The 26,603-nt window shown below is 43.4% G+C and overlaps 1 protein-coding gene across 4 annotated transcripts in view; it reads left to right on the top strand.

Annotated features, from left to right (window-relative positions):
- The window catches only part of Sh2d4b (SH2 domain containing 4B), a 91,765-nt gene that overhangs the window by 31,834 nt on the left and 33,328 nt on the right, over positions 1–26,603 (top strand). For 3 of the 4 annotated variants that reach the window (XM_021203944.2, XM_029541464.1, XM_029541462.1), the window contains 3 exons: positions 1,040–1,199; positions 2,625–2,772; positions 14,547–14,694. In XM_021203944.2, the coding sequence (XP_021059603.1) occupies positions 1,040–1,199; positions 2,625–2,772; positions 14,547–14,694 (456 nt within the window). Of the gene's footprint in view, positions 1–1,035; positions 1,200–2,624; positions 2,773–14,546; positions 14,695–26,603 lie in introns of all 4 variants that reach the window. The other variant, XM_029541463.1, reaches the window with a different exon arrangement.

The following is a 26,603-nucleotide window of genomic DNA, read 5'->3' as shown; positions in this document are numbered from 1 at the left end:
TGAGAGAGAGAGAGAGAGAGAGAGAGAGAGAGAGAGAGAGAGAGAGAGAGAGACTACATTGTCCCAGTTAGCCTGGAATTTATGATTCTCCTGCTGCCACCTACAGAGTGCTGGGATCACAGACATTCACCACCATACCAAATCCATCTCTTACAATTTGGAACCTAATTTATTTCTAATCCCATATTTCAGTATTCTCCTTTTCCTCTTTCACCTCTCCCTGCAAAGCACTTGATTCCTTCTTGAATTTCGTTGTTTTTTTTTTTTCTCTTAACAGTGTGTCAAATGCATCTAAAATATGTTGTTAATGTTTCATTTCCAACTTCCTAATTCAGAAAACACAGGGTCTGCTTTTTAAGTTCTAATGGGCCTGTGTCACTTCTACCAGCTGTTTTGTTCCTGCATGCCTGGACCTCCAGCTGTTTGGCCTGCTAGATATCACTTACCCAGCTGCTAAAGCCAGATGCAGGGTTTCTATTGCTGTGGCAACCCTGTCACCATTGGAACATTGCTGGTCTAGTCACGGTCGTCAGTGGAGCCTGCTGTTATTGGCAAACTAAGGGCTCTCAGTGGCTGTATCTAGCAAAGGTTCATTTCTTGCCCAAATTACAGCATGATGTATATCACAGAGAGACCAGGCTCCAGGCTGCTTCGTCTTGCTTCTGATCCCTTCTTTCTAGTCAGTGGATATGAAAACAAGAGGTCAGAGAAGGCTCACTGGCACCCAGCTGCCTCAATCCAGGAATAGCACACATAGTTTTCTACAGAGAATATCACGCTGTCCCTTGATATTTTTGTTGATCTGGACCTCATGAAAGCTCACCTCTGACTCCAGCCTCATGCGCTGGCTTCTCTGTGTGTTGCTGCCTAGAGGGAATGATGTAAGGGACCTTCTTGAACCTGTATCCAGGCCACTGTTGCTCTATCGAGTTGTGTGATAACTATAGAACATGCGCTAGCACCAGGTTGTCCTGCTTGCTGTTTAACTGGAAACTATGTTTCTTCTTTTCTCTCTCTTCCTCCTCCCACTGTGAGGCAGCGAGCAACAAGCATATCCAGTGGCTTCTGGGAACAGATGGTGAGGTCTGGGTGTGGGTCATGGGCGAAGGCCCTGGAGACAAGCCCTACGAAGAAATATCTGAAGAACTGATTGCAGAGAGGGCCCGGCTGCAAGCACAGAAAGAGGCTGAAGAGCTCTGGTGAGAGGTGCTGGCTGGGAGGGTGCTGGGTGGGGCCTGAGCCTGGAGCCTTGGGGGAGATCTAAGCCATGAGTGGAAAAACGGGGTGCTGATCAGTGTTTGGCTGTGTTGAGTTCTGTAAGGATCAAGTGACCAAGACACCAGAGTCTTCCATCAGTAAAACTTGTGGGTTCAAGTGTTAGACCCAGCTGCCAGCTAATCTGGGACCTCAGTTTTTTCCTGTTGGGGATATGACCTAAAAACCTAACTTCCCTTCCTGTATGTATGAAGTGTGCGTTCACCTGGGTGGTATGGACAGCATGGTGTGTGTGTGTGTGTGTGTGTGTGTGTGTGTGTGTATAGGGCATGTTCATATACTCATGCGCCTCTGTTTATGTGCACATGTGTGTTGTAAAAGCCAGAGGTCAATGTCAGATGTCTTTTTCTGTTGCTCTCCACTCTATCTTTTGAGACAGGGTCTCTCATGGAACCCATAGCTCACCAGTGCAGCTAGATTGTGTGGTTAGTAAGTTTTATGGATTCTCCTGTTTCCGTCTCCTTACTGCTGTGATTATAAGCACGTGTTACTGCATCCAGATTTATATGAAGATGCTAGGGACCTGAGTTCATTTCCTGTGCTCACATGGCAAGTCCTTTACCAACTTAACTGTTTCCATACTTAGCCCAAGCCACTCTGCAAAGTTCTCTCTGGGATGGTCTACCAGTGGGGCTTCACCTTGGCTATGTGGTGTTTCTCTGCGCATTATTTACATTTTCACAGTAGAAGAACAGCTAAATCTTCAGACTCCTTCTATCAACAACTTAATATTTTTTTTTCTTGTCAAACTTGGAAATCTATGTAATGGTGTCTCCAGCATCTTCCATCATCAAGTTTGAATGATGGTGTTTTAGTTGTGAAATTGTAAAAACATGTAAAGAAGACTGAAGACTAGAATGAGTTGAAGAGCACCCATCACCCATCACCCAAGCTCACCATGAGGACTGTGTAAGAGACAAAAATGACTTCATTTATACCTTGCCAAGTCCTGTCAGTTCAAATCCCGGTGCTGTTGAAGATTCTCATGTAGTGGTGCTCTGTTACACAGGAATGTAGCCTATTTGTGGTTTTTGATAGACATTTAATTTGCGTATCATTTCTTTTATAAACCTCTGCTGAGCATCCACTATATACACCATCTTCTACTTGAGTAAGAAACGGGACTTTCGTGTCTTGCGTCTCGGCTTCCAGAAAGGTGCTGCTGTTTGACCATTCCCTACAAGAGTGTCATCTCTCCCCTCCTTTACCATGGCTGAGTTCTGTTGATCTTTGTCTTTGCTGTTCTGTGCACCAAAGGAAGCCCGCTTGTTGTTTTTATTTGAAGTTACGTTGAGTCATCATCTTCTAGCTTTTCACCAAACTTACCCTCGCTGCTGCTCTCTTGGAAGGAGACAGAAGGAAGCAGAGATCACCAAGAAGTTCCGGGATGCCTTGGCCAATGAGAAAGCTCGGATTCTGGCAGAGAAGTGGAAAGTGGAGATGGAGGACCGCAAGGCTGCTAAAATCCTGGAGGAACGTATACACGAGGAATTCAAGGTGGGTGTGCATGAGGGGCACCTGCGCTTGCCTCCAAGCTCAGTGTGGCCACTCTCTCATTTGAATCTGTTCTTGGCCATTGGTTTGTCTTGGGTGCATTACAAGACAGAAATCTGGCATGCCTGTGCAGGAGGGACCTTGACACACCTTAGGCCCATCTTCTTTTTGTTGCATAGATGAGGGAAGTGAGGGCCACACAAGGAAAGGGAATTACCAAGGCCACATATGATAGTGGTTGAGTACAGAGTGAAGAACAGAATATTGGCCTTCTCTGCCCCAAACTGAGAATGCTGTGAAATGAGGCCCCAGGAACAAGCTTCCAACCAGATCAGCTGGAACTCACTTCCAGCTCTACTACTGGCTATTTTGTGACCCCAAGCTGCTTGCTAAACTTCTCTAAGAAATCACCTTGTTTTTGGCAAAATAGTAAAAAGAATAGACTATTTCAGTTTTTTCTTCTTTCTTCTTTCCTTTCCTTTCCTTTCCTTTCCTTTCCTTTCCTTTCCTTTCCTTTCCTTTCCTTTCCTTTCCTTTCCTTTCCTTTCCTTTCCTTCTTTTCCTTTCTTTTTTTGGTCAGGGTCTCACTATGTATCTCTGGCTGACCTTAAACTCCCCAGAGAGTCATTTACCTCTGCCTCTCCTGTCCTGTGACTGAAGATCTGTGCCAGCAGCTAAATCTAGAGGATCTTGGAATCGGTAAATGAGTTTCATGGCTTTCTGCTAATGTGATGGTCAGCTTTAATTGTCATCTTGACACAATCTAGAATCATCCAGGAAAGGAGTCTTCACAAGGAGCTGCCTAAATTAGCTGGCCCATGGACCAGTCTGTGCAGCATTATCTTGATTACCTTAATTGATGTATTAAGATTCAGCCAAAAAGTGGCAGCAATTCCCTGTACTTGGATCCTGGACTATATAAAGGAGGGGGTGAGCTGAGTGCAAGCACACATACGTTCATTTTCTCTTTGCTCTTGACTGGATATGGCTGTTTTGAGTTCCTGCTGCCTTGACTTCACAACAATGATGGACTGCAACCTACAGCTATGAACTAAAATAACTCCTTTCCCCGAGCTGCTTTTGTCAGGGTATTTTATCACAGCGACAGAACGGAAACTACAACAGGTAGGGAGCTTAAATCACCTGAAAACATTTTTTTTTGTTATTGTAATAATATGGGTGGAATATATTTATTTAATAGAAAACAAAAAATACAGATAAGCAGAAAAAAATTATATTCAATTCCCACATTGTACTGTTTTGTACATTGTATTATTGAAATCAAACATAGCTGGACATTAGTCAAGGAAAGAAAGCAGAGTTTGGGGCTGAGAATACAGTATGTACAGGGCCCTGGGCTTCATATTCAACGTTTGCCAAAAGCAAAACTTAAAACAAAAAAAAAAATGTTTGCTTTTGGTAACTATTGAAAGTAGGAGAGGGAGCCGAAATTCCTCAGTGTCTGCAGAGGTGATTTATGGGAGTGGGCACTGCCTGACAGGGCAGGGGAGAGCCTGCTCTAAGAAGCTAGGAGAAGCCAGTCAGCGTCAGCATCTAACTAGATACTGCATTCCTTTGGCCAAGCAGTGAAGTGGGGGATCTGTCCTCCATTAGTAGCTGGGATCTGTCCTCCCTTCTGGTGGTTACAATGCAAAGAACAGCTCTCAGCGCCTCGAGACACATGCTTATGGGATGGAACAGATGCCATCACAAAGGTAAGTTCCTTAGGGAGTGCTCTAAGAACATACAGCCTGGTCAGGTGCAAGCTAGACCCCATCACACATTTGGCCTGGATTCATGCCAGGAAGGGGGTCTTCCAAGCTGGAAGCTAACCTGGAACTTGGTCCAGTCTCTCCATGCACAGCTTTGGAAGGAGTTCAGCTTTGAATTCCACTTGTCAGTATCTTCAAAGCATCTGGGCCTTTTAAAGCCTGTTCCTCCTCAGTGATTACTCAGTGGGGTGTGGAGATAGTTTCCTCAGCCGTCCTTGCTCTTCTCAGTTTTGGTTATTGTATTTTCACATGTACGGAATTTCAAAATGTTCGTGAGTCAAGTTCTCCAATCTTCTTCTTTCTCTGGGCTTTAAGCCAAGAAGGCTTAACTGTATTTGTTTGTTTGTTTGTTTGTTTTATACATTCCACACCCTTGCTTCTCTGTGTTGAATGCTCCTTCATTTTGAGAGTGTAGTTTGTGCTCTGATATTTATTTCCCAGCTCTGTGTTACAGCATGTGGTTGAGCCTCTTCCTTTCCATTTGTCTGCTGTCTTGCCCCCAGATCTCTTCATTTTTTTTCTCTATGATTTATTATTCCCACCCCAGACTAATTGTTTAATTATCAAAGCTTTAAAAATTATTTTTAAACACATATTCAGGTAAGAAAATCATCATTTTTCATTTGCAAAATGTCTTTGGCTAATAACCTCATCTATTTTTTTCTACTAACAGAACTTTTGAACACCTTTCTTACCATTTTTTCCCCTCAAATAATGATCCATGGTGATTTTTACTGGGGTTGCATTAAGTTGTAGCTATATTTATGGAAAGTGAACATTTTTAAAAATACTGAATCTTGGAGTCATCTTCTGGAATGTGCTGTGTCTCTTGTGATCCAAAGTTGCTTTCCTCTGTATTAATTTTAATTATAAATTTGTAAAAATGAATTGTTTCATTGATCCAAACAGTCTCAGTAACTTCTTTAACCTGTGAGCTTTTCTGGACCCTGGTAAAATTTTTGAGTATTCTACACTTTCTTTTTAGTTGAATTATAGGCTGAATACTTTTTTGTTGTTTTGAATGAGATTACCTCAGTGTATATGTATAAACACATATACATACAAACATACATACATATATACATATATTTTTATAATGCAGGGTCTCCCTATGTGGTCTAGTCTGGCCTTAAGCACATGCCAAACTTCTCATACCTGCCTTCTGAGAATTGGAATTACAAATGTTTGCTACCACATGGGCTCAAACAGTGTATTTAAATCTGTTTCAGTTACTGTTAGGTTTGCTTTGAGTTATATTTTTGAGAAGAGTTTTTAAAGTTTTTAAATAAAGTAGTATTTATTCATTGTCTAAGCATTTAATGAACAATTTCTAAGATGCAGAAAGATTGGAGAAAAAATAAACATATACTTTTCGCTTAAATTTATTAATAATATTTGCTAAAATTTACTGTTTCTTTCATACATATGCATACATATGGATATATACATACACACATGTCTACATACATATGCACACACATATACACATAGACTCATATGTGTGTGCATGCATATATACAGAGAAATGTATTTATATGTACACTTGTGTATCTTTTTGTCATTGATTTGTTAAACATTTTTTAAAAAGGTCATGTAGATGACACTCTAGCCCAAGTGTCAGCTAAGAACTTTCTGAACATTGCCAGGTAATATTTTTAGGCTATAGGAGCTATGCTGTCTATGTCACACTATTCGGTTTACACTGTAGTACAATAGTCACTGTCTACAATATGCATGTGGCTATATTCCAAGGAGACATAATTTTTAAAGACAGTGGAGGTTAGAGATTTCCTGATAGCCTGATAAGGCTCTAAGCTCATTTGCATGCACCTCCTTTGGGTAAGGGTACTGCCCTTCAATTGTTACTTTACCTATTTCAGTTCAAAGTAAAACTATAAGGCATCTGTCACGTCCAAAAGAAACTCAGGATAAATGGCTAACTGTGCTGCCTCTTAGTATACCAAAGTGTGCTGGCCTCCAGGGTCACTCAGTACCTATGGCTCTTCTCAGTGTTTCTCACCCTGCCCCACCCTAAACTTCTCCAGCTCATGGGCTTCTCTTCCCCCAGCTTCTCATTCGTAGGTAACCATTTCAGCCTTGTATTCTCTTGCCCCTCTCTCTTGGTCCCCCACCCTGCCCATGACCCAGTCCATTCTGCTGTCCATGGTCAGCCTACTACTTTTGCTCTGCCTCTAGCTCTATTGTACCTTATATCTATCATAAAAACCTTCTCAACCATACCTTGGAACTGTCACACATCTGGTGCCCGAATCCCCCATGTTATACCTATCCAATCCAAGTGTGCACAGAGGTTTATACTATCGAGGCTTATACATGATTTAGTTTTAAATTGACTGGGGAAGAAAAGTATTTCCTTTCTGTATCTTCAGCAGTGATCATTATAGACTGTATTTTGGCCTCTTCTCTCCATACATGGGGCTTGGATTGAGGTAAGGAAGAGATGGGCCTTGCTTTCACTGCACAGGGCCATCACAGAGAGGTCATGTTATTGATAGAGAATCTCTGGTTGATGGTCTCCTTGAAAGCCTCATTGATGAAAGGGTGATATACTGTGAGGAGCTCTGGCAGGGCTCACAGTGCTGTCAGTGAGGTCATTTGGCCAGGCCTATATCCCCCCCCCCCCCCCCCCCCGGACTCAGACAGAGGTGTCTAGTGTCTTTTTCAAAGAAGATTCTGGTTTTGATGTATATATCTTTAGTTTAAAATTGAAGATGTTAAATATGCATGTTTAAACGAATACAAGTAGGCACTCTGATTTAGCATGGCTTTATTTCGAGAAGCTCCAGAAATGTGAGACATAGGAGACAGACTCTAGGAGCCCAGCCTATCACTAACCTATCCTTTTGAGCTTATTCTGGGTCCACCCATCATGGGCTATCTCCTCCACCAGCAGACAACTTCTGGCCCTCTCTGCTCTCTAACCTTGCTCAAACCAGACTCATGAAAGTACTGCTGTGCCTTATTCAACTCCTCTGGGTATAGCATGTTGAAAAAAAGTTTACCCCTCATTCATCACTTCCCCAAATCCAACTTGTACTTGAGTTCCCAGGAAAGGAAAAAAAATTAAAGTGGTTATTGCTTTCCTATTTTCAAGACTCTCTGAATGTTGGAATCTTAACATCAACAGGTACGATAAAAATAATCCAAGGCACTCTCTAACCTGATACATCAATCCCTCGTTTGGTCTCTCTATTGCTGCAGAATAACCTACCAGAAAACAAATGTCTTAATACAACCACCAGTTTATCCACTTGGGAGTCTGTAAGTTAATAATTCAGGCAGGGCTTCGCTTGATGGCAATTCTGTACCACACAGTATCAGGTGAGGATAGTCCCTTGGCTGAGCTCATTCCCTGGGGTGGCCTGGCAGAACCAGGAGGAATTTGTTATGTGCTGGCTGCTTTACTACCCTCCACATAGTCGCATGTCCTTGCTTTTAACAGGGTAGCCTAGGGTATAGGGCTATTTTGAGCAGCTCCCCAAATGGAACACTAAAAGAGGTCTAAGTAGAAGCTTGGTTCTTTTGCAGGCTGCACTGAAAAGGGCCATAGGCAGAATACACCCAAGTATCTTGTACATATAGGAAAGATGTCCAAAGATGTTTACTCTTTATTTTACCTTAATCCAAACTGAAAATACCCTGATTCAACAAGATACACCTAGAAAATACTAAAACACAATCTGCTTAAAAGGGATAGGTTGGAGAGTCTTGGAACTCTACTTTGAAAAGTATGTGCTAAAGTGAAGCCTTAGTATATAAGGGCATGGCTGGGTTAATTTTAGGATGCTGGTGACAGTATAATTCCAGTTATTCCAGTTATAGCTTCAGGAAAAGAGGTCAGTTAGATTTTTTTTTTTTTTTTTTTTTTGCAATAGTTAGGATGTGAAGTTGAGATTGGTTGTGACTCTCAGGCAGAAAAGAATGGCAGTGGGTGGTATCATTAACAGGATGTGGTGGAATTAGAATGAAAAGAAAGGGCAAGGGTAAGGACTTTGTCACAGGCCAAGGGATGGGCAGATGGTAGCAACTTCCTACAGTGGAAGTTGGATACAGGTGTAGACTTGGAAGGAATGATCATGGAGGGGAATGTGTAAGCCATGTAGCGGCTTTGCTTCTGAAGAAGAGAGAGTTGGAGTGGATTGAGAGGAGAGAATCCGAGAAGCTAGTGGTTGAGGGAGGGGGTGAGGCTTGCTTGAGATGGTGTGCTTTGCGGGTGTAGGCAGCTTCTTGTAATTGTCTAGGTTGTTGAAAAGACAATGCTGAAAATTTACTTTAGAAAACGGAAAAAAAAAATGTAAACCTCAGAATCATTGTGTGCGGTTGCAATGGAAGGCCAGCATAGAACACAGTACAAATTAGTAATCTGTTTTAAAAAGGCTTTCTGGCTTTTCAAACGGCCTTCAGCTGTATCTCAGTGGTAGAAAACTTGCCTAACATGCCCATAGCCCTGCTTTCAAATCCTAGTACCTGGCAACAATTAATGAAACAAACATGGACCACATGGAGTAAAAAGCCATTCTCTTGGGGCTGAAGAGATAGCTGAGAGTTTAAGAGCACTGACTGTTCTTCCAGAGACCCCAATACCCACATGGAGGTTACAATGGTTTGTAACTCCAGTTCTTGGGGATCCTGTGACCTCTGTGAATGTTGCCAGGTATGTGGGACACAGATGTACATACAGACAAAATAACTATACACATAAAATAAAAATAAGGGGGAAACGCCCATAGAAACAAAACAAACCCCAAACCAATCCTTATCTCATGTACTGATGTCATTAGAAAGCAATGTACATGCATATAAAAGTGGTTCTTTAGAGCAAAGGGGATACTGGGGCCAGATATTATTTGTAGCCTGCTACTCCCTTCTTACCTGTAAGGCCATGCCTGTATGCTTCTCGTACTCAAGATCACAGAAGAAGCCTCCCAGAGAATTACTCTCTCTCTCTGGTCGCTTCACTTTCCTTCTTAACTTCCAAGTTCCTCATCAGTCTCATTTTCCTGATTTGAGGCCACTCTGTTTTTCTTCCCCTGGCTCTGTAGTTTTAGGATAGAGTTTCTTTTAGTGGCTGGAAGGCATCCTCACCAAACATCAGAGTCTTGATCCCAATAAGATCGTAAATGGTGGTCAAACTTCTCATATCTCATTTTTTTTTTCTCTTGAAGATTGTTCTTCAGGGCTGGAAATTTGGTTCAGAGATTAAGAACTCTGGCTGCAGATGGGTTGGGGTAGCCCATATCTTTAATCTTAGCACTCAGCACAAGGCAGGCAGATCTCTGAGTCTGAGGCCAGCCTGGTCTACAGAACGAGTTCTAGAATAGCCAGGGACACATAGAGAACCCCTATCGCATCCCTGCCTCTCTCCCCCCACCCCCCACAATAACATCGTCTGCTCTTCCACAGGACTGGAGTTTGATTTCTAGGACCCACGCAGTGGCTAACAACCATCTGTAACTCCAGTTCCAGGGGATCCAATACCCTCTTCTGCTTCCTCAAGCATTGAACCCAAGCGAGGCGAAGATATAAAAAAATACCCACATACATAAAATACAAATAAATAAAACTTTAAAAACTTGGTAGGCTGTCAGGAACAGGACAACATGACCTGGCTCACCTCCTCCCTCTCATGGATCATCATAATCCCTGTTGTCTTTCCTATTATTCATTAATCTACTTGGCATTTAGGGAACACCTACTGTCTGCCCGGCTGTGCCCTGTGACTTGGAGAGGGAGGAAGGGACAACACGGTTCCAGCCTTGTTGTTGTGGAATGTAGCATCTCACAGGGCACAGTGGCATTGCTAGGAATAAGAACACAATCAACATGTTGATGCCTTCCAGAATAAAAGCATTTATCTCTTGACATCTTCTATGGGAAGACCCAAGCCTCAGCAGTGTGCTACTACTGAAGAATTATCAGGAAAGGGTGGGGTGGGGTGGAATAATCTCAAAGGGCCTTGAGCAGCCAGTATAGGGCTGTGTCCTTCCTGGGTGGAATGTGTTTGTGTAGCTGCTTCTTGGTTGGGTTGGCCTTTGGCTGCTTCAGTGATCTCAGACCTGCCCAACAGTTCAGGTGCTTGCCAGGACAATGAGAATGCTTAGGTAATTTTTGCTGTGAGAGTTGAACCATTTTAGTGAGTCCTTGAGGAGAAAAATGCAATTTAGTGGATTTGTAGTTACAGACTGCTTTCTTTTGTTGTCCACATCTTTGTGAAGAGATTTGCCTTTGTCACAGTAAATGACCAGTTGTTTCCCTTTGAGAGGGGAGGTTGTTGCAGACCATTGGCTCCCTGGGCAGTGTCCCACTCTCAAGAGGAGAAACAGCTGAACAATGACACTGTTGTTTAACATTCTGCCTCTTGTCACCCACAGCTGGATGGTGGAGAAACTCCACCTTGTAATTTGAAGTGGAGAAATCAGCTTATTTATCACATACCAGTCCCGGCCATTTGACCCAACTCAATTGTCACTGCCCGCCTCTCTTGACACCTCCACCCCTCTCCTGCTTGCCACACTTCTTCATCTATGTTGAGGTCTGAAATTCCCAGTACTTTGGCACATAACTGTATTTGAAGGCAAGGTCCTTACAAGCAATCTTTAGTGTTGGTTGGTCCTGAATACAATATGACTAGTGTCCTTCTAAGGAGAATAAATTGGACACAGTGTGAAGCAGTGGGAAGGTGGCCACTTTCAGGGCAAGGAGAAGCTTCGGAATGGATCAAACCTGCTGACCTGTGTTAGCACGTGCTACCTCTAAAACTGTGAGTAAGCCTTCTCTTGTTTAAGACATACAGCCAGTGTGCTTTGTAATGGCAAATTAATTCAGTTTATATATGAGACTCTTGGCTTTGACAGGGGTCAACTGACTTCCTGGAAGGCCCCTGTGGGTAGGTGATAAGATTTGAAGTGTCTGCAGCAGGATGCTTTGGCTAGTGTCTTGTGTTCTGAGTGACAACAGTGGCCATGGTCAGAGATTAAGGAGCCCTGGAGGAAGAAAACAAAGTATATTAGGTAAAATATGAAGGGCTGTGTGTCAGCATCAGTCAAAACAGCTCAGGAGGCATTAGGACTGGAGACATGGGTTTGGGTTTTACATCAGTTGGGAACTGGTTTAAGATTCCCCATGTCAAAGCCACATATCTAACCTATCCTTCCCATGTCTGTCTTTGCGGGATCTGAGCCGCAGAGCTGAGAAGACATCCCGTGTCTACCTAAGGCCCACATTTCTCTCATCTTGGATGTCCCGATGGGCTGTCTGTGGTCATTTCTTCTTTCTCTCTGTGGTGTCTAGATAACTATCCTTCTGTTCCGTGAAGGCTGCTCTCGTCACAATCTCTAGTCACTTCCAATGACTACACCCAGTTGTCCCTGGGAGCTTCCTTATCTTTGTCATGTCTCACTCAGTAGGCTTCATTTCAGCTCACTGCTCTCTGCCTTAAATGCTCCCTCTTCCTGGTTGTTCACCACCATCCTTCCTTCCAGGTTATAATGTTAACCCTGGCTTTCTTTATTAGTCTTCTTAATCTGCTGTCTTTCAGTCACACCACTAGGTCCTACCCATCGGAATGCTGCTTATCCCCCAGTTAATACGCATGCGTGAACTTTGCCCTCAACCCCCATGCTCCCTTAACCTTAGCATGTTACTACTCACAGCAGGTCTCTTGAGTGTCAGAGGGCTTCTCAAACACATACACGTTAGAATTCTGACTTTTCCACTCTAGCCACAGTGAGTAACTCTATACACAAATAGGCTGGTGTTTATTGTGACACATGGGTTTTCGCATATGTGACTCTGCTGTCTGGAAAGTTCTTCTCCTGTACTCACTTGGCTGTGTTTTGCTTGGAACTTGGGTGTCAGATTACGTACCATTTCCTGTGACAGATCTTCACACCATAGGTCACATAGTCTGTGGCAGACACTGTTATCCACACTGGTCATTCTTTTGTGCAATTTCTTGGACTTGAACTTGTTTGTTTAGTTTTTTCACCACCAGGGGGCAAGCTCCCAGTGAGTGAGGACTCTAGTTCTCACGCTTCACCACAGTAGACCTGAGAGTGTCATAGGTGCTCAGTAAGGACTTAGAAATGATTTAATAAAGCCACATAGCTTCTTCAGTCTGTAGTCTCTAATTCTTAGAGAGTGAGTCTTGACATTTTTAGAAACACAAATTGATCATTGAGTTGAAGAAAAGTCCTCGACCATTTGAGAGCAACAGCAGCAACAAAATGTCATTGTTATTATTATTTTTTTCATTTTAGTTTTTATTTTATCTGTATGGGTGTTTTCCCTGCATGTGTGTCTGTGGACCATGTGCATATAGTGTCCATGGAAGCCAGAAGAGGGAATCAGATCATTTGGAGCTGGAGTTTAAGACTGTTGTGAACTGTAATGTGGGTGATGGGAATTGAACCCCAGTCCTCTGGAAGAACAGCTAGTTCTCTTAGCTGCTGAACCATTTCTCCAGCTCCAAAATATCATTTTTAAAAATACAGAATTAAGAATTTACAGCTACATTGCCTTTTTTTCTTTTTTTTTTCTTCATTAAAATAGTACTGAAAGCTAGAAAAATGTATAAACTACATGGACGAGAGGGGGAGTGGTTGAGATGAAAAAATATCCTGAGCAGAAAGAAATGGGAAGTAACAAAGGAAATGCCCGAGCTATCAGGCAGAATGGAGAGAGATGGGTAGGAAAGAAAGACATAAGTGAAGCTCTGAACCTGGGGCAGCAGAATGGTAGCTAGGGTTGCTTCTAGGGTGTCCAGGGAAGTGATTAATGGTTTCTCAGGGTGTTCTCTTTATTATCAACTAGAGCCACCTAAACCCAGCTTGCTAGCTCTGTCCCAGAAACTGACTGATTCTCTTGTAAACTTGTGGAAAAAAAAAAGACTATATTGGCCAGCAGGATGTGTCTGCTTATCAGACTATCTGCTAGGAACTGGCGCTCAGCCACTGGGCTCCAGGCTAGGCTAACTCCACAAAATGAACCCTGGAGCTCCTGGTCAACTCATTATCATTAACAAGCTATGTCAGAAACCCAGTATACATGTTTGTATCTTCCCACAGTATAATGAATAACAATTCATACACAATATCAATTTTGTTCACTTTAATTCACTAAGTACTACTATTTTCAGAATTATTAAGACCAGAGCCTTGAACCTGGCAGCTCTACCAAATTAGACTTGGCCACTCATCCTCAATAGGCCAATTAAATGGACCAACAGTAGTGATAAGTAGAGGTGAAAGACCCGTGGTCTTGTCAATACTGTATCCAGATTGGTCAAGTTACCACCCGGTGTCCAGATGGACAGGCTTTAGAAAGACCAGGTTCAGCCCTCTTGACCTGTATGCTTTCTTGACCTCTAATGGAAGCAAGTCTGAGGACAGCTGAGTCCTCTTAGCTTTGTAGGAAGCTTTAGAGTTTAAATCTTGCTGGGCTGGATGTCACAGTGATGGGCAGGTGCCTAGCAAGTATGAGGCTCTAGAGTGAGGGCTGGCTCTCAACCTGTAGGTCTTGACCCCTTTGGTAGTCAAATGACCCTTTCACAGGGGTCACCTAAGACTGTAGGAAACACAAGTATTTACATTGTAATTCACGACAGAAGCAAAATTATAGTTATGAAGTAGCAATGGAACTAATATGATGGTTGATGGTCACTATGACATAAGGAATTATGTCTCTATGACATTAAAGGGTTGCAGCATTCGGAAGGTTGAGGTTGAGAACTGCTTATCTAGAGTCTAGGCTCAATCCCCAGTACCGCAAAACAGCAAATAAAGTTTGCATCAATATACTGATCCATTTGATTCTTGCCCAGTATGACTGTCACATTTCAGTTGTGTAGTGATCAAGAGTGGAAGGGCTCTTTAAACCACTGGCCACTTTATTCCCGGCAGCTCAGCTTGACCCCACTGCAATTCCTGTTCTAATCCCACAGACAGTTCTCCATTCTAATGCCACTCTGTTTCAATAATATTTCAGAGGAAAGAGGAAGAAGAGAGGCGGCGAGGGGAAGAACAGATTCGACTCCAAGAGGAGCAGAGGGCAAAGGAACTCTATTGGACCCTGAAGCAGGCCCAGCTACACTGCCAAGCCAGTGAGAATGAGGAGCGTGAATGGGAAGAACAGCGTGAGTTGAGCTGTGTCTTGGCCCTGGAGGCCTGCCCTACTTCCCCCACCAGCTCCTCCCACTGTACCTGTGATCTGCCATCATTTCAGCCTCCTTCCTTACCACACAAGGGTAGACCCATGTGCATGGCTTTGCTGGGATAAGGAATTCACACTCAGGAGCTTATGTGCCTGCCCTGGAGACGTCTTACATTACAGAATGAAAGATTACATTTCCCGAGTTGCCAATAGTTTCCTGACTCTATGCTGTTGTCTGAATTAGTGTTCTATTGCCATGAAGAGACACCATGACCGAGGCAACTCTTATAAAAGAAAGCACTAGAGTTTCAGAGGGTTAGCCCATGACTGTCCTGGCTGGAAGCAGACAGGCATGATGATAAAGCGGTAGCTGAGAGCTTTGTGACCTGTAGGAAGCAGGCAGAAGGGAGAAAGGACATAAAGATAGACAGATAGGGTCAGAGAGACATACACACAGAGAAGGATAGACTCAGAAAGATAGGGAGACAGATAGAGATTGAGAGAAAAAGACAGAGACAGAGAGACAAAGAGACAGACAGACAGACACTGGGCCTGGAGCGAATTTCTTTCTTTTTTCTTTTTTTTTAAAATTGGATATATTATTTGTTTACATTTCAAATGTTATCCCCTTTCCCAGTTTCTCCTCTGCAATCCTCCTATTCCATCCCCCCTTACCCTGCTTCTATGAGGGTGCTCCCCCACCCACACACTCCTGCCTTACTGTTCTAGCATTCCCTTACACTGGGGCATCACAGGACCAAGGGCCTCCCCTCCCACTGATGACCGACAAGGCCCCTTCATCTCCTTCAGTCCTTCCCCTAACTTTCCCACTGGAGTCCCTGTGCTCAGTCTGGTGGTTGGCTGCGAGCACCTGCATCTGTATCGGTCAGTATCTGGAAGAGCCTCTCAGGAGACCTCTTTATCAGGTAGAGTGGATTTCTTAAATCCCAAAGCACACCCCCAATGACACACCTCCTCCAACAAGACCACACCTCCCAGTCCTTCCCAGACAGTTCCACTAGCTGGGAACCAAATGTTCAAACATGTGAGCCTATGAGGGCCATTCTCAGTTAACCCATCACAGCTGTACTCTAGTGACTTCAGAAATGGACACTTAGAGGCTTATCTTGGAGGTACTTCCAACCAGAGCAGATGGATATATGGACTCAGGGCTTCGAGGGAGAATGTGTCAGGCACAAGGTTGGAAGTCCTGGTGGTCTCTAAAGGAGTAGTATGAAGTGAACCTGCTGGTGATTTAGGAATAATGGTAGCAAAGAACAGGTGGCAACATTCAGGATTGTGTGTGTGTGTGTGTGTGTGTGTGTGTGTATGTATGTATGTTTCTCTGTATGTATGCTTACATGCGGATGGGTAACTATGGAGGTGAGAGGAGGATGTTAGATACCCTGAAGCTGGAATTGTAGGTAGCTGTGAATGTCCTGACATGGGAACTGGGAACTGCTCTCTGTTCCTTTTCAAGAGCAGGAATCAGTCTTAACCTCCGAGTCACCTCTCCAGTCCTGAAGAGTGCACTTTAAACGGAGGCCAGCGTGGACAAAGGCAGTGACAATGGTGGGATATTGTAGGCTAAGCATGTTGTGTATGGAAACCCTGAGGATTGTCTGATTCAAAAAGTCAAGTGGGAAGAACAAGGTGGAGCCAGGTTGGAAAGGTAACATTGTAATAGGTGGCCAGACCTTGCTAAGACCAGGTATGTTGCCATATTAGCAGATATGACTCTTAAGATGTCTTTACTTACAGAACATAGGCACCAAGGAGTAACACAAGATTCAGGGTCACACAGCGGCTTTTGTTTGCATTGTTTTCTTATGAAAGGCAGGCCTTTTACTAACTCTAGTAGTTGGCTGAGCCTGGGCGGGAGGGATAGCCCTCTAGGATCAGCAAGGGCTCAAATGTCAAGCATCGGTAAACACAAGAGTGAACATTCCTTGTTTTGTTTTATAAAAAAGAAAAGGAAGCCAAGAATATGTTTGGTAGAGGCTAGCTATGATGTGGGGTGGGGTTGGGGTGGCAGGTGGGGTGATAGAGAGGTGGGGGTAGGTGAGGGTGGGTGGGGGTAGTGGGGTGGTGGGTGGTGGGTGGTGAATAGTGGGGGTTGGGTGTGGGGCTTGGAGAGGGTGGTGCCTTTGTGGGCCCATGCTAAGGCATTCTTTTCCCCTGAGGTACCAGCCACACGATGGGTATAGTATGGAACAGAGTTTATTTAGGGATTGGGGAGGGGAGTTGAGGGGGGAGGGAGAGAGAGAGAGAGAGAGAGAGAGAGAGAGAGAGAGAGAGAAGAGGAGAGGAGACTAGAGGCCAGCTATGAGCATGTGGAGAGAGAGAAGGGATGGTAATGGGAGAGAAGGGACAGAAAGGGAAGAGAGCAAGAGAAGAACCAGAGCTATGTCTGACTTCTTTAACTTAGCAGGTGTGAAGGTCCAGCTACTCATTTGCTAACATCTATCATTACCTCATCTCCTTTAACATCTGTGTGAAAATCTAGTCCATGCGTATTATCACGTTTTTGTCCCTTAAAGGACAATAAGCACTGGGTTGTTTCTATGTTGGGGCTGTTCTGACTGTTGTAACAAATGCACATGTTTCTTAAAAGACGTATTTTCAATTCTCCGGGATATACCCCTAGGAGTAAAATTTCTGCATCATATGGAGACCAAGTTTGGCATCTTGCTGAGCTGCTACACTGTTTCCCAAGGTGACAGTACCATTCCTATACCCTCCAGCGCTGTCTGAGGCTTAACTTTTAGCACAGCTCCCACCTCCACCTTTGTATTGAACATGGGGGCTGGGAACTGAAGAAGTAGCCAGTGCTTTTAACCTCTGAGATACATCTCCAGCCCTCTTCTGCTTTGTTGGGGGAGTCCTTTGAAATATAAACTTACGGATTATGAGGAAATCCCATTTTCTTTTTCATTCATTATTTATTTTACATCCCCACTACAGCTGCTTCTCCTCCCTCCTCTTCACCCAGTCCTTCCCTCTCTTATCCTTTCTCCCATTCCTCCCTCCCTTTCTCCTCAGAGAAGAGGAGACCTTCATGGATATCAACCCACCTTGGCGTATCAAGTTGCAATAGGGAAGTCCTGTTTTCTCTTTTTCTTTTCTTAAAATTTTTATTGGTTATTTTATTATTATTTATATTTCAGTTGTTATCTCCCTTCCTGGTTTCCCTTCCACAAACCCCCTATCCCATCTGCCCACCCCCTGCTTCTGTGAGGGTACTCCTCCACCACCCACCCACTCCTGCCTCACTACCCTAAGCATTCCCTTAAGCTGGGCCATTGAGCCTTCACAAGACCAATAACCTCCCCTCCCACTGTTGCCAGATAAGACCATCCTCTGCTACATAGCAGTTGAAGCCTTGGGTCCCTCCATATATACTTTTGGTTCGTGGTTTAGTCCTTGGGACCTCTCAGGGGTCTGGTTGGTTGATATTGTTGTTCTTCCTATGGAGTTGCAAACCCTTTCAGCTCCTTCAGTCTTCCCCTAACTCCTCCATTGGAGTTCCCATGCTCAGTCCAATGGTTGGCTGCCAGCATCCACATCTGTATTGGTCAGGCTTTGGCAGAGCCTCTTAGGAGACAGCTGTATCAGGCTCCTGTCAGGAAGCACCTCTTGGCATCAGCAATAGTGTCTGGGTTTGGTGTTTACAGATGGGATGAATCCCCAGGTAGGGCAGACTCTGGATGGCCTTTCTTGCAGTCTCTGCTCTATTCTTTGTCTCTGTATTTCCTTTAGACAGGAGCAATTCTGGGTTAAAATTTTTGCAATGGGTGGGTGACCCCATCCCTCAATCTGACCATATCCAGAGGTTAGGCACAGCCCCTGGTTTAGGCAAGTCCCGTTTTTTTTTTCTCTCTTTTTGATTTTCTTTCATCGCTTGTGATTTTTGAAACATCTAAGATGCCGGTTGTTTACTCTCAGGACAGTGACTGACATCCATCTCTATTTTAAGAGACTAACAGTTTTAGCTCTTATGCTTAGGCATCTGCTGTGTTTAAAGTTAATTTTTGTGTAATACGACGTTCCTGATGGCCTTAGTTGTCAGAGTAGCATTTGGTGGAAGGGTTATTTTTTCAAAGCCCTTAACATTCCTGTAGAAACGGTTCCCCAAACCATGTCTGCCCCTGACTGCTCAGCTCTGATCTGCTGCCTTATTTATCTCTTCTTAGGTCGGCAGCAATCTTAAAATGATGGGAGCCTGGTGGTCAGCTTTGAAACTGGGCATTATAAGACCTCCATTGCTGTTCTTCTTTATTGGATTATTTGAATTATTCTAGGACGGCTGTTATTTCCACACAGTTTTTAGGATCAGCTGATCTACTTCTGAAATGAGAGCTGCTGGGATTTTGATAGGAACTGAATTGCATTTGTATGCCAATTTGGGCAGTGTTGCCATATTCACAATACTGTCCTCAGTGTCAGGCACGATGGGATACTGCCTGAAATCCCAGAGGAAGTTCAAAGCTAGCCTGGCCTACCCAGCAAGTTCAATGACAGGCTAAGCATGCGTAGTGAACCTCTGTTTAAAACATAAAGAGCTGGCTACTAGAAAAATGGCTGTTATTAAGAATGCTTCCTACTCTTCTATAGGACCTCAGTTTGGTTCTTAGTGTCTGTGTCAAGTGATAAATATGCACACACAGGCACATGCCTACATGTAATTAAAATAATCAAGATAAATCATAAAAACCCTAAGAGGTGGGGTCAGAGCTCAGTAGTAAAATACTTGCTTGGCAAATGTGAGGCCCTGGGCTCAATCTTTAAGACTTCAAAGAAATTTCATCTTCTAATCCTTGAATTTGACAAGATAGCATTTTGTTTAAGTCTTATTTAATCTCCTTCAGTATTTTATAGTTACACCCTTGTTTTGGGCATAAATTTATTATTCCTTCAAAGTAAATGGAATATATTTAGATTATATAGGCATAATATGCAGACCCCTTAATTCACTTATTGGCTTACATAGATTAACTATAGATTTTTGGAAGTTTTCTATACATAAGATGACTTTATATTTAAAAAGAGAAAGTTTTACTTCTTTTTTTTCAAAATATTTTTTCTTCTCTCAGTTCTTTTGTTTAAGGATATTTAAATTTTTTTCATACCTCTATATTTTGATCATGTTTCTCCTCTCCCTCATCTTTTCCCAGACCTTCCAGTGTGCATGAAACATGCAATTTAAAGCCAGACTGGGTCCCAGAACTGAGAGAGGGAACTGGATAATCGGGCAGCAGTCCTGCCTAAGAATCTATTAGTAATTGGTACTCACTGGTAAAGGGAAAATCAGTTTTCTACGATGGTGTCTCAACCACTCTGTAGGGCAGGCCTGATTCGGCCAACACGCATACATGCCAAAACATAGTATTTTGTATTTCCTGGCCTTTTTGTGTTTTCCTTGGCATTTCTCTGACTTGTTGGTTTTTTGCTTGTTTTGATTTGATCCACCCTGTGTTGTGAGTTGTTCTGGTCGGAAGCTGCTGAGTAAGAGTACGGGAGCAAACCCAGGCACCTTCCTCTTGGCTGTAGGGGAAGAGTTCATCCTTCCTCTATGGGCAAGCGTGGTGCTGTGGGTTTTTCACATTTAACCTTCACCAGGTTGGAAAGGCTCCTTTCTGTCATTGTTTGTTGGGGGTATTTGGGTTTTCTGCATCTGTGGTGATAATTATGTGGTTTTGCTCTTTACTAATATGGTACATGCCATGTTTGAGTTATGGGTTCAAGTCAGTCCTGTGTTCCTGGGATAACTCTCATTTAATGTGTGTAACCTCTCAAAATATTTGTTACCAGGTTTAGTGTGGTTAATCTACATTTTTATATAAGTATGTGTGTGTGTGTGTGTGTGTGTGTGTGTGTGTGTATGTGTGTATGTGTGTGTGTGTGTGTGTGTGTGTGTGTGTGCACAGATACACATAGAAGGGAAATGTAGACATCTGGTGGTAGGTGTCTTCCTCTATTCTTCTTAGTTAGTTTTTTGAGACAGGCTCCCCATGAACCTGGAGATTCACTGATTGGCTAGTTTGGGCTGACCGGTGTGCTCCAGGATCCTGCCTGTCTCCACTTGCTGCCCCTCTCCCAGTCTGAGGTTACAGGTGCATGTTGTCATTCCTAAATTTTGCATAGGTGCAAAGAATGTAAACTTTGGTCCCCATGGGTGCCTAGCAGGTACTTTATCAACTGAACCAACTTTCCAGCCCTGGTACGAGAACATTTTGTTGAGGATTTTTGTATTAATATTCATAATGGAGACTGGCCAATGCTTCCTTCCGTTGTTAGAAGTCTTGGCCAGGTTTTAAGGTAGTCTGGGTGTCAGTGAATGAGAAATTGTGGGAACTCTTTACTTTTTCCATATTTAGGAAGTACTTGAAGAGTTGGAGTTCTTGCTTAAGTATTCGGTAGACTTTACCAGTGAGGTCATCTAGTTTTGGGAGTTCTTGGTGGAAATTTAAACTCATTTGGGTCGAACCCTTGCTTTTTGAATAAATGCTTCCTGTATTTTTTCAAGCCTTTGGTTAACTTTTACTATTTTTAGAAAGCCCATTCTGAACATTTACTACTGTTCACACCGCATGTAGGAGAGGATGTCTAGAGGTCCTTTTCAAAAAATACTTATTTTTTTTCCAGTGGTGTGTGTGTGTGTGTGTGTGTGTGTGTGTGCATGCACATGATTTGGGTGTCTGCAGAAGTTGATGGATCCCCTGAGCTGAAGTTACAGGTGGTTGTGATTTATTTGATGCGTTCTTGGAACCAAATTCCAGTCCTCTGGAAGAGCAGTATGTGCTATTGACCTCTGCTCCTTCTCTTCATCCCCATCCTCATACACTCTTAATTCACCTTTGCTCTTGACGCCCATTGTATTCACCCTCTCTCAGCCTCTCTGTCTCAGTTTCTGTCTGTCTGTCTGTCTCTGCATCTGTCTGCCTCTGTATTTTATCTTTCCGTTTTTTTATCTGTCTGCCTGTCTCTGTATCTCTGTCTATGCCTCTCTCCTTCATAAAATCAGCTCTGAGATACTTGGTTTCTGGATATATTTGTAGTTGTAACTGAAGCAGACAGTGCATGCACAAGACAGGATGTAGCTGCATCCTGGGGTTCATTGTGGGCCACAACGAAAAACGAGGCTGCAAAGATAAGATGGGGAAAGCTAGACGGGAAGCCACTCATCTGAATTCAGAATGGAGGAAGAGGAAAATGATAGGATGAGAAAAGTTAACACCAATGTTAAAAAAGAAGAAGAAAAAGAAAAGCAAGATTCACAAGATGAAGCCAATGAGGTCACTATGGGAAACACTGGCTGGATAGCTCGGCCACTTACCAGAGTGACTTCAAACAAATACTCTGGGGTACTTCTGCTTTATGAAGAGAGAGGACCTAAGGCTGGAGTGCTTCTGCAGAGCTCATGAGCTGTTGTTTTAGCTGTTGGAGACTGGAAATTTTGTCCTCTGAGAGCTGCCTGATTGTAGCTCAATATGCTGTGTGCCTGCTGAAAATGGAAACACCTCCGAAAAACTTGTAATACATGATAATTCAGGCTCCCCAATCAGAGGTAATCATATTATTCTTTCTTAAAGAATGATGAGCTAAACTCAGAGCATGTCATTCAAGTCTAGCAAATCCATTCTGCACTCAATTAACTTAATCTGAAAGATATAGTGGGCCATTAATCTGTCAGGAGCAGCAGTTTTGATAAAACAGTCAAATTAAACTCTCCAACTAAGAAAAAAAAGTGTGTGTGTGTGTGGGGGATACAGTGCTCAATATCACTCAAATGGGGATTAGTTACTCAGCTCAAATCTTAGAGGTCTGACCTCTGAAACTGTCTGGGTAGGTCAGGCATGGCAGTATGCTTAATGACTTTTCAACTGTGAACTTGTGGGGCTGTAGAGTTGGAGACTATTTCGCTCATCAGAGATTTAGAGAGAATCCAGTAAATGGTAAATATATATATATATATATATATATATATATATATATATAACCCAGAAATTAGCATTGTTGCTATGTGGTTAAAATGTAAATGGGCTTTGGTCATCTTGAATAAGAGTTTTGGTCAATCTGGGTCCTCCGACTGTGTGGTTTTGGTTATGGCTCCAAATCAACCTCCTACGTGCAATCATCTCACTCCTTGCTGGGTTACTGAGAGAGCCGCCTGAGAAAATTCACAAAGCCTGGCCCAGGAGCCCCATGATGTTGGCTCTATCCCCCTCCCTCTTACAGAGAAGTGGGTCTGGGTTCTTGGTTGAACATTGGCAATGTTAAAGTGCTAGATGTGTGTGGCAGGCTGAGCCTGGGGGGAGCTTTGAGAATGGTGCTGAACTGGAAAGGGGCTCTCAGAGTGTGAACCAGAAGTTGAAAGGCAAGAGACAAAAAAAAAAAAAAAAAAAAAAAAGGCTTTTGGTATCCTCGTGTGTGTGTGTGTGTGTGTGTGTGTGTGTGTGTGTGTGTGTAAGTGTGATGGTTGATTCCAGTGGGGCAAGCTTCACTAGATTAACAAAGCTCTAGGCCACTGGAAGGCTCATCCCAGCTTGATCTGTGAGAGTGTGTCTGGAGAAGATTAACTGAGAGGGAGGAGAGTCGTGGTGAATATGGGTGCTGCTGTACGTGATAAGGGGACAAAAAGAGAAAGCCAGCATGCTGAACAGTAGCCATTTCTCTGCCTTTGGACTTAAAGATGCAAGGTGAGCAGTTGCCTCAGTTCCCCATCACCATCCTTCTCCACTAGGATGAACTGTATCCTCAAACTCAGTGAAGAGGCCTCTTAGCAGCTAGTTGGTCTCAAGGGGGAAAAAATGACAGATACCTTGTTATTCCCTGGACATAGCCACAGTTTTTCAACTTATGTCTCTGAAGCCTGAAGTTGAAATTGTGACTTAATCCTAACCCTAAACGACAGAATACCCTGGCACATCAACAGAACCCACTGAGGGGGTACAGTTGTGCTCTGTTCAGATGCCACCGGCTGGGTTAGATCCACTGACCAGAATCAGTGTACACACATGGACACACACATGCATGCATATATGCAGATATATATGCATATAGCTAGCCTGAGAAGAGACCCAAAAAAATCAAAATTTAAAGTACAGTTTTGACTGAATTTACATTACTTTTGTAAAAACGTCACACATTCAACCATCATAAACCAGGAGCCATCTCAACACTGAGTGCCTTTTTCAATATTAAAACATTGACTAGTACTCGTCTTAACTTTTGTAATCTAGGGGTCCCTTCTCCTGTGGAGCTGCTCACCAATTCTTGGGCCTTATTTCACTTTCCCAAAGAAACCATTGTTCTATCGATATGCTCCGAGGAGAGCTTGGATCCTAAAAGGGTCCAGCAGTATGGCCTGGGCCACCACAGGGATCTCTGTTGTCATGCATCAGGCTAAGCTAGAGGGAAGTGGGTAATGGATAGCATCCCCAGAAAGCTTGGCATTGGAGCTGAGAAAGCTGCTCTTGTTAGACCAGCGGAACCTTGGGTAAATCTCACTTGCTTTCTTCAACTTGGATGCTCACTTTCCAGCTGTTATCTTTATTGCTAAAGGCACTAGGATGTAGGAGGTCAGGCTCCAGCAGACTGAGCCATAGGACAGCTGTGAAAAACGGAGACCCTGAACATACCTTCTCCAGAGGCTAAGAAGCTGTTCTTTCCTTGTGTTCGTTTATTCTGTTCCTTGGTAGGAACTCCTGGCTCTACCTAAATGCCTCCTTCCTACTAGTCATTCCATTTCTCAACTCCACCAAAGGTTGGGCTGTTTCTAAATGGTGTGTTCAAGTTCCAGAATACGCAGTCTTCACAGTGAGAACCCTGAACGTGTTTAAGGCACACCTCTGCCGCAGGGCCGGGGCAAACCCCTCATTGAGATCTCAAAGCAATTCCACGAAGCCCTCCTTCTCTAGACAGGAAAAGAAAATGTAGTTAGTGAAGTCTCTGTTCAAAATCCCAGAGAGATGCTGGGTTTGGTGACACACACCTTTAATCCCAGCACTCAGGAGGTAGAGGCAGACAGATATGTTGAGTTTGAGGCTGGTTTAGTCTGTGTAGCCGGCTCCGGGCCAGCTAGGGCTATCTAGAGAGATTCTGACTCAAAAGGACCAAAAAAAAAAAATCACAGATGACAGAAATTAAATGTTTATATGTAACACATGCACAAACACACAGATACACACTCATATGCACACACTTCGTGTACATACCTATACACATGTGTGCGCATGCACACACACACATACACACACCAACAAGTCACCAATTTTCAATCAATCAACCAACCAATCAATCAATCACTGTAATTTTTTTTTAAAGATTTATTTATTTATTATATGTAAGTACACTGTAGCTATCTTCAGACACTCCAGAAGAGGGCGTCAGATCTTGTTATGGGTAGTTGTAAGCCACCATGTGGTTGCTGGGATTTGAACTCAGGACCTTCAGAAGAGCAGTCGGGTGCTCTTACCCACTGACTGAGCCATCTCACCAGCCCCCACTGTAATTTTTTAAAGGCAAGAACCTGGTCCTTAGGTCTCCCCTTTCTGCTCAGTCTCAGTATAAAAACTAACCAAGGAGCCTGTGACTGGATTAGTGGGTACAGGCAACTGCTGCCAAGTCTGATGACCCGAGTTCAATCCTTGGGAATCATGAGGTGAGAAGAGAACGGAGTCCCACTGTGGTTCTCTGACTTTTACATATCCCCCGCCATGCCCCTGTAAGTAAGGTAAATAATGATAGTAATAATAATAGTCCAACCTAATTTTACAGATTCTGCTCGTTTTCTTTCTAACTTTATATGCAGTTGCTTCAGCCATTCTCCTCGCTGAGGGCATTCCTGTTTTCTGTATCTTCATTCTCATTTTCGGGTTCCCTCCAGTGCTATTTAGCTCAAGCAACCTCTCGAGAGTGTAGACCGGACTCTGCCCTCTAGTGGTTTCCAGTCATCTTTCAAGACAGCATTAGAACACAATAGTCACAAGTCTTAAAGTGGCTTTTTCTGCCTTACACATCTTCAGTGATGCTGTACTGTTTCAGGAGGGACACCTCCTCCCTCTGGCCTCTGAGACAACTCTACTAAGAAAGTGCTTCTATTGGCTACTGTTGGTCAAATCTCTTGAATCTCCCAGGCATCAGCTTAGACCTCTCCCTGCTTCCAGAAGCTATCCATGTCTGCATGTTCCTCCTCTGGGGACCCTGAGGTCCAATGCACACCCCACCATAGTGCCACTGTTTAGTGCTGTTTTACCTACTAAATTGTAAGTTCTCTGAGGGACAAACACTGTAACTGGGTCTCCTGGAGTTATATGGTGCTTGGGTTGTATAATTGTTAAGTGTACTTACAGCTGGCACATGTAGACAACTAAATACAACTAAATGAATGACTATGCAATTCATTCATTCATTCATTCATTCATTCATTCATTCATTCATGTTTGTGAGACAGGGTTTTCTTATAAAGACTATGCTGAAGCTCAAAATCACGCTGCCTCAGTCTCTAGGGTCCTAGAGCTATAGGACTATCTTACCACACCTGATCAACATGTTATTTGAAGTGTTGACACCCTTTCAACACTGTCCTTGTTGTACCTTTAGAGCTGTGTGACCAAGAGGGAAAGCAGACATTGCTGTGTTTCCTCAGTGTCACAGAGCTGAGTGGAAGGGATGCTACTCTGGGACAGCCCAGCAGTGTAGCACCCTCAGACGAAGAGTGTCACCATCTCTATTGTCCAGGGAAAGAAAACTCAAAACTGATATTGTTCTATACCAGGCTGGGGTTCAATAGCAAAATCTATATCTGTCTGGTCCTCTACATTGTCTCTTAGGGACGTTAAACTCCATGTAGTTGTTCGTCTTTGTATGGCAGAGGCTTCCAATACTGCA

The sequence above is a fragment of the Mus pahari genome, chromosome 8 (assembly GCF_900095145.1).
Source record: "Mus pahari chromosome 8, PAHARI_EIJ_v1.1, whole genome shotgun sequence".
In the NCBI taxonomy this organism is placed as follows: domain Eukaryota; kingdom Metazoa; phylum Chordata; class Mammalia; order Rodentia; family Muridae; genus Mus; species Mus pahari.
This window is presented reverse-complemented; position numbering and strand designations above follow the sequence as displayed.